The 8,705-nt window shown below is 37.0% G+C and overlaps 1 protein-coding gene across 1 annotated transcript; it reads right to left on the bottom strand.

Moving 5' to 3' along the window:
- Positions 1–378: 378 nt before the first annotated feature.
- Positions 379–6,908, bottom strand: MRPS30 (mitochondrial ribosomal protein S30). Its single transcript, XM_011959468.1, has 5 exons — positions 6,270–6,908; positions 4,681–4,826; positions 3,833–3,938; positions 2,472–2,648; positions 379–977 (listed from the first exon to the last, which is right to left on the bottom strand). The coding sequence occupies exons 1-5, from the start codon at positions 6,850–6,852 to the stop codon at positions 688–690; spliced, it is 1,302 nt and encodes a 433-aa protein (XP_011814858.1). The 5' UTR covers positions 6,853–6,908; the 3' UTR covers positions 379–687.
- Between the last annotated feature and the right edge of the window lie 1,797 nt (positions 6,909–8,705).

Genomic DNA, 8,705 nt, shown 5'->3' with positions numbered 1-8,705 from the left:
TTACTTCCTAACATTAGTCCATTACTGAATTGATTAATTCTACTCTGCTGTAGTGGGTTCTTCTGTTTGTTTTGAGACAGTCTTGCTCTGTCGCCCAGGCTGGAGTGCAGTGGCACAATCTTGGTTCACTGCAAACTCTGCCTCCTGGGTTCCAGCGATTCTTGCGCCTCAACCTCCGGAGTAGCTGGGATTACAGGCATGCACCACCAGGCCAGGTTAATTTTTGTATTTTTAGTAGAGAGGGGGTTTTGCCATGTTGCCCAGGCTGGTCTCAAACTCCTGGACTCAAGTGATCCACCCACCTTGGCCTCCCAAAGTGTTGGGATTACAGGCGTGAGTCATTGCACCCAGCTGCAGTGGGTTCTTTTAATTACTGAATTCAGTATGTTAGTATTTTATTTGGGATTTCTGCATTTATATTAAAATGTGCATTTAATAGCTCAATAACTCAATTTGTCTTATCAGTTAGCAATACACAGATGCAATTATTTTTAAATCAATAAAAGGTAACTAAAATTAAATCTTTCAGTGATGAATTTCAGCAGAGTAAGAGATCTAATAACAGGCTGACATAAGAAATATTTATCTCAAAAATCAATGTATTTAATAGTTGACAGTTACAAATCTCATTACTGTTCCTTCAGTAAAATTTAAATATTCCCAAAGTTCTCAATCAAGTATGTTTTTTCAGTTTTCCAACAGCTGTGCTTTTTCTTCTTTTGGTCTGTTCAGTAGAAAGTGAACTATCTGAAGTAGAACATCATCATTAAAACCCTTCACATCATTATCCTCAATTGTTTCATAAAGAGGCTTACTTTGTGTACCCCAACATATATTTTTACGAGGGTTATTTTGATCAGCTTGTGTAGTCAGTGCCAAAGTATTTAGCTGGTAGCAGAAAAAGGAAAAGTATTTTCCATCTGTGATCACAGCCTGGGAGACAAAAGGTTGAGTAACATCTGCTTCACTCCAGAATCCTGTAGAAGAAAGTTATGCTGAAATTTACATACAGAATATATCTTACCCAAACAAAACAAACACATTAGACATTAGAGGGTATCAAATACCTCCTACAACTTAGATACTTTATGTAACAAAATCCCTGAAGACCTCAAAGTTTCCTTATTATCTCCATTCTAACCCTATATTTCATTTCTGCACAAATAATATTTTCCTCCCTTCTAGTATCCTCAATCTCATGATTAATCTTTTTCAACAAGTCATTACCCAACTACCAAGCAGTAACTTTATTTCTCTACACGTATCTTACGTCATCTTTAATGGAGATAGCAAATGAATAACACTGTTAACATAAGGAATTAATTTTATTATAAAAAGAAGTACTTTATCTTTCAAAAATAAAGTGCCATTCTACCATCTTCAAGAAAGTTACTTCTTTCTTTGTCTAATTTCGTCTACTCCTACTCCCACTTTCTCTATTCAATTCTGTTATAGAAATCTAAGTCAGTTTTGAATATAAGGTTAAAATACATATATATGTTAAAAAAAAAACATGTATTACATTACTTCAGGTTTTAGAATACAATCCAAACGCCCCACAATGAGCTCTAATAGTCCTGTAACATATAGCCTTTGGCTTCTGCTATGTCCTTCTACATCATTCTCCTTGTCCCACTCTTCATTACCCTTCATGTTGTTCCTAAATATTTCAGGCCTGTTCCCACCTCAGGGACTTTTTTACTTGCTGCTCCTTTTGCCGGGAAGTGTCTTCCTCCAGATTTGTCCACAGGCAGCTCCTCGCCATTCAGGTCTTAGGATAAGTCATTTTTAGAGACCTCCCCTGAATGACTTTTAAAAAATAAATTCTTCTCCATACCTCATTTATACCTGCCCCCCTATAAATCATTCTACTCTTTATGCTAAAGTATTTTCCCCATAGTATTACCACTAGTTATAAATATTACACGTTTATTATCTTTTACCACCGCCCCCCCGCCCCACTATAATATAAGCTCTAAGAAAGCAGGATCTGTTTCACTCAACACTGCATCTTGAACAGAGTATAGCATATAAAAAAGCAGTTACTGTTTACTGAATGAACAATCTCCTAATTCAAATCCTGGATATAACCTTTAAAGAAATTACATAGGATAGCCCTTGATTTAATATAAATGTTTAATACACAAAATCATTACCTTTTCTACCTTCTGAAAGCTATTATCATCTAGAAAGGGTTGACTTAGTTGGCTACAGTCTTTAAAATGTGTGCAAAAGTACATTCACACAGGAGATGGTCAAAGTAAAAGATGAAAACAATTACCTCAGTGTCAGATTTCAACTGTATAGTATTTAAACACGGATTTTAAAACAACTATACTTTGGGCCAATGTAAAAGTTTAAAGATGTTAAGATTCAACCTATGTTTCAACCCAAAGAAAACAATTTTAACCATTATATTCTTAGAATGTTACAAATATCTTCAAAGAAAATGCTATAAAATTAGTTTTTACCTTGATACATAGCTTGTGCTCCAGTCCAAGCAAAAAGGCTTGCAATACCATTAGCTCTAAAAACAACTTCTATCTGATCAGCACAGTTTTGTCTCAAAAGTCTTTCCCTTCTTAATTTGTCAGGTAACAGATGAAACTGGGTGTGACCATAACAGCAAGGATCTGCAGTTTTTGAGCCTGAAGAGCAAAGAAAAACATTTCAGATGAAACAAACATGTAGAACATCTGGAGCACATGTTTTAGTATTTGCGCCGTTTTTGCCTTCTTTATACATCATATTCTCAGTACTCTAAATACATAAGTAGGAATATTAATATACTTATATATCATATGGATCATAATAAAATTAAATTTCACAGAAAAGCATAATTTCTCAATCTGCTAGCTATCATAAAGCCCATCAAAACAAGGAAGAAGTTGAAAGAATATATAGAAAAGTTATTCAAAATTCCTATTATCTGTTTTCTCAAATCCTTTAGTCATGATTACCTATGGTTGTCTCCTTGTCATATTAACCAAGAGGATACAACTGCTTCAAGACTCTAAAAACTTATTTAATGAAATAATTACACACTTTGTTCCTAATTTTTAAAAATTATTTTTACACTACTTTTCTAAGTAAAAAAAAAAAAAGCAACATTTCATGAAATGCTGACATTCTTGATTTTAGTGGTAAAGTCTTTTCAACAAGGAGTTCCTTGCAGGTCACTCCCTAAGACCACAGTGACTGAGAAGAGGCTGATAAAATAGGTCTGGAGGGCTAGTATAAAACCTTCTTAAGACTTCTTCACATTGGGTAGAAATTAACAAAGGAAGAAAAAATGACAACATAAGCTGCACGAGGGAGGGCAGACATCAGGCATTATGAATTTGTGAATTCCTGATCTTACCACCATGCATGGCGCAAATAGAACACTTAAAAAAGCCAACTGCTATCTCAAGTCCAGTTCTAAAAGTTTTTACTTTTAAAAAAACATAAATTTATTTTTCTATCTAATAAGTCAACAAAGCCTATTTTCTAAAGTTAAATACTGCTATTTCGGTAGAAACAAGTAATATTTCAAATAACGAACTTAAACAATATTTTCTTTCCAGTGTTTATGCATGTTGCAGTAACCTGAGATTATGAATTATATTGCTCATGGACTATGTAAACCTATCGGTAATCAAGAATTAATTCCTCATTGTAGTCAATACTCCAAATTCGCATAGGACACTTTGAGATTATGAATTACATTGCTCACGGACTATGTAAACCTCTCGGTAATCAAGAATTAATTCCTCATTGTAGTCAATACTCCAAATTCGCATAGGACACTTTGAACACATTTATAGTACAATATGTCAAAAGAGAAACTTACCAACAAATATACGGTTTTCATACTGCCGTTTGAATAATGGAAGTTTGTCTGGTTTACATTTTATAGTGGGGATTTCTATAGGAACAGAATAATCCAATGGCACAAACTTAAAGAAAAAGAAAAGACATACTAAATTCACAGCAACATTAGTATGTATTTTACTCACACTCATTAAATTTAAAAATCTTAAAATGAGGTGGTTTCACAAAATGATTTGATAATACTATCACTGAATGATGGGCTAAATCCAGCAAGCCACCTGTTTTTACAGGTAAAGTTTTACTGGAAGACAGCCCACACAAACTCATTTATAAACTGTGTATGGCACTCTGCACCGTAAGGGCAGAGCTGAACACTTGCAACAGAGATTTACAGCCTGTACAGCCTAAAATATTAACTATCCAGATCTTTACAGAAAAAGTACGTCAACCCTGACACAAAAGCATAGACAATACTCAAAATATACTTTCCTCCAAACGAACTGTAAATATGTAAAATGGCCAAGCTGATAAGTGTTAAACTTCCTTGATTTATGACTAGCTAGTGCAGTCTAGTAAATTACAATCATAAACTATTTCAGAATTTTTATATTGAGAGAAACATAGATCTGTATGGTCCAGCAAAATGACACCTTAACCTGTTTTTGTTAAAATGATTATCTGACCTTTACGGAGTATACCATAGCAGATCAAAAAAGCTAAAAAGATTTTTGAGATGTGATGTCTTCAAAAAGGAAAACTGAAAGGCAAGAGATCCATCTGAAACATTGTATTCTACTATTACTTAACCTGCCTATGACAGATCCTACGTGAGATATCAACAGATACACAATCACAACAAATCCTTACCTCTGCGAGTTGCTTGGATATTCGAATCTGGTTGTTTGGTTTATCATCTATCTGGTATCGCAAGTTATCAATTCGACCTTTTCGATGACCACGAGGAATAATTTCTTCACCACGCACCCAGTAAAAATGAACTGGACGTCTATAATCTATCAAAAAGATATTAAAAATTTTTTTCATCTGATCATCTAAATAAATTTGGTTACTATTAGAACACTAAAGAGTAATAACTTAGCAAATGATAACTTAAGAATGCTGGAGGTAAGAGTCTGGGTTATGTGACAATTTAACTATTATGACTTAAATATAACATTCAAACATTTATTGTCTATTTGTGCCATCATTACTCTGAACATTAACCAAAGAGATTTCTCATTAGGAGTAATAAAAAGAAGTAAGACTAACAAGAGTATCATTCACCATAAACAAAAATAGGAATATTTTATGAACTACCAATTCAATTTTCACAATAACTCCCAAAGGTATGTATACTTTTCATTATCTCCATTTTATAGAAGAGGAACCTAGGTCTTGACAAAGTTAAATAGGTTTTCTAGGCCATCCATCAGGAGTAGTCTAAGTTCATGACGCTTTCCTCAAGACTTCTTTCTCAACTGGGGAAGGGAAAAAACATGTGCACAGCAAGGCTAGGTTGAGCACACATCTACAGTCCTAACATTACTTCAATATTAAGACATCCACTTCGTAGAAGATATAAAATGATGAACCCGTCAAAAACAGTGATTTTTAAAATTATCTATATGTTAATTATTTTTCATGTCCGCCCTGAGCAGTTACACAGAAGCTGCTGATTGTTTACTAGGAACTTGGAATGGGGGTTTGAAGTTTGATTCCCCACCCTGCGCCAATCTATTAGCTATAGGGTCCTCAGGCTAACCCATTTAACGTTTCTATGCCTCAGTTTGTTACGTTTTGGTCTTCTTTTGCATTTACCAAAACATTGCTACCTATCGTGAACGGTTATTGTGAGGATTAATAAGTTGGCACATATAAAATTTAGAACAGGGCCTAGCACATAAATAGTAAACGTTAGGTATCTTAGTTAATATTTCATTTAATCTTCACAATTCTACGACGAAGAACCACTACCGTAAAATGCGAAAAATTAAGCAAAAAAGAAGTTACTAAAGAAAAAGAAAAGGCACACTAAATTTAAAATTAAGCTACAAAGAATACTACTCAGCCGTGTGACACACCGTCACACAGCTTTCTAGTGGAACAGCAAAAAGGAAACCTGGCCCGCCCCACTCTCTTAAGTGGCGTTTCTCTTCATCACCACTGCTCTTCCATTTGGCTTAACACTCACAAAGTAGAGTCCAGGACTGGAATCCTGGAGAGCTCAGGCTACTAGAGTTGAAGAGCTGGTAGGTGTTAGCACAGCTACAAACACGTAGTCTCTAGATTCCTAACGCAGTGACTGTTACAAAACTAGGTCACCCCAGATAGGAACGAAAGGACTAGGAAAACAAGAACGAAGCAGCGAGAAAGAAATGACGAGGGGTAAATCTGCGACGGAGTAACCCAGTACAATCCCCATCTCTCCCTTCCGCCCTGGGGGATCCAAGGCTCACCGAGGGCGGCGGCGGCCAGAGCCGGGTTGTGTGGGCTGAGGAGGCCCACGAGGGTTGCCACCAGCTGATCCAGGAAGGGCAAAGATATGACCTCGCTCTCCTCGTAACGGTGCACGCGCCGTTTACGCCCCAGGTAAAAGTGCTCCTGCAGCAGGCAGTCGCAGGCGACGGCACGCAGCGCCGCGAGGTCCAGCGCGGGTTCGGGTTCGGGCTCCGCGGGGGGCGGCGGCAGACCCGACAGGAACACGGTCTTGGTGAAGTACTGGTACCAGCGGTCAGCGTTCAGCGCGAAGGTCTGCGGGTAAACCATGTACTTCATAAATTGAATCTTGGTGAGAATTCGCAGCTTCTCGTCTACCGACTCCGCAGCGTGCACCGTCGCCTGCCAGCGTTCGATTCGCCGCAGCCGTGCCGCCTTGCTGTCGGCTGTCATGGAGGCCACAATCGGCGGATACCGCGCGACGGGGGTCGCTGCGACATCTTGCCAGGTCGTTTCTGTAGCCGTGGCGGCGGCATCAGCCGCGGTGTGCAATGAAAGGCTCGGACGGCGGAGCATAGGCCTCCAACACCTGGCCGCCGCCATCTTCACCCGCGGTTCCGGACCCAGAGGTCGACTTAAACAATTGTCCCTCTCTTGCTGTAGGGGCCAATAGGAAAGCGTAATCTGAGCCAGTCTAGGAAAGGCAGAGTCTCAGTGGGCGTGGATTATGTTGCGTCATTCATGGTTTAGCCAATCATATAACTTCTCCAGTCGCGGTTTCCTGCGTTTGTAGCTGGAAGGAAGAGCTTGTGTGCTTAGGCCTTACGCTGGGAGGAGATGCTGCCACATAGGTTGCTTGTAGGACCCTATAGGGCAACCTCCCTTTCCAGGAACTGTTTGGGAACATCCTGCAGAAAAATGGCAAGCCCTTGGGAAAACGTATTGGCTTCATTTGTGTGTCTCACAACACTTCTTTTCAGTTTTAGTTCTAGGAATAGAAACATTTTTGAAAATATGTTACTAGCATGTTTTTCAGTATACTTGATTATATTTAAAAATTATGCAAGCATCACTCGTGACCTACTACTAATCTTTGGGAAAATAATTCCATATATTTATCTGTGCTTAAATACAGATAATTTGTTTAATGATATTTATTTTGAAAGGGGGGCGTATTTTTACTTGGATTTAACTGGGGAAGACATAAAAAGGAAATAAAACTATTAAAGAATTGTGTTTAAATTTTGCCTTGTGTTAAAACCATTATAAATTCAACACGAGTTCTTACTAATCTGTGAGCCTCTTAAAAATGGACTGATTTAATTTTTAATATTAGGCAACAAATCAATACCTGTGCATTAGGGTGCTCAGTAAATATATGCTAAAAAAAATCACCAAAATCTCATCTTATTTTGGGTAATCTAATTTATTGATTCACTCTTCTATAATTAGGAACTAGAATATTAATTTGGATTTATTGTAATAATTCTTCAGAGTATTAAAACCCAAATGTCTTGTTGCTAAAAATAATTTATAACTGTATTTTTAAGTCAAAACGGATGGTACGGTTTAACTTTGAAACTGCAAGTCTATTAAATTGACCTTTAGAAGTAAAATACAATACTTCAGTTTCATTAATAATATCTTCAGTGAGAAGTCGCTAATGGAATCTAAAATATCCATTCTACGTTATTAACAAAAGGAGGACATGAAGACTTGAGATCTTTAAAACCGATATTGAATATTTAAAGAGTAAAAGTGAGGTACTCAATGTTATCTAAGTTGAAGTGACAGTTTATCATGTAAATAAGTAATAAATACGCTGCTTGAGAATGTATCATAGAAATCCTAGGTTGATATTTTTTAAATTCTTGTAGTATTACAGCATAGATTTTAGGATTAGAAATTAGAGCTAGAGACCAATTAACACCAAAAGACATAATCCTGTCAGAAAGTGCCTTTATGGTTCTTTGTGAGTGAATCAAAATAACTTCAATTGATTCAATACTTACTGATTATCAACATTATGAACCAAGGAATGAGGCTGTGGGAAAGAAAGTATACTTAATGAAGGGTGGAGCAGTCTGGGTCAGAGGAAAGGTCAAGTAAGACTAGCAGTGAACAAAACAGCCTATCGATGAGAAAGGACTGAGTCAGAGCCATGGAAAGAAGGCTATCTAATATGATCCAAAGATTTTATGTTACACACAAGGAAACAGACATAAAGCCAAAGTAATATAGCGTGGTGGGGCAGTATTGGGACTGGAACCCAGACTGCTGGCTTCTCAGTCAGTTTTACTTAATGGATTTTATTGAGTGTCTTTTATATGTTAGGCAGTGATCCAAGTGCTCAGGATAGTTAATGAACCAAGCAAACAAAAGTTTGCACTCTAACAGGGAGACAGACAATAAAATATAATCATAGTAGTAAATTATATGATGTGTTAGAAGGGGAT

The sequence above is a fragment of the Colobus angolensis genome, unplaced genomic scaffold, assembly GCF_000951035.1.
Source record: "Colobus angolensis palliatus isolate OR3802 unplaced genomic scaffold, Cang.pa_1.0 Scaffold497, whole genome shotgun sequence".
Taxonomy (NCBI): domain Eukaryota; kingdom Metazoa; phylum Chordata; class Mammalia; order Primates; family Cercopithecidae; genus Colobus; species Colobus angolensis.
Note: the sequence above shows the minus strand (reverse complement) of the source record. Positions and strands in the feature narration are given on the sequence as shown.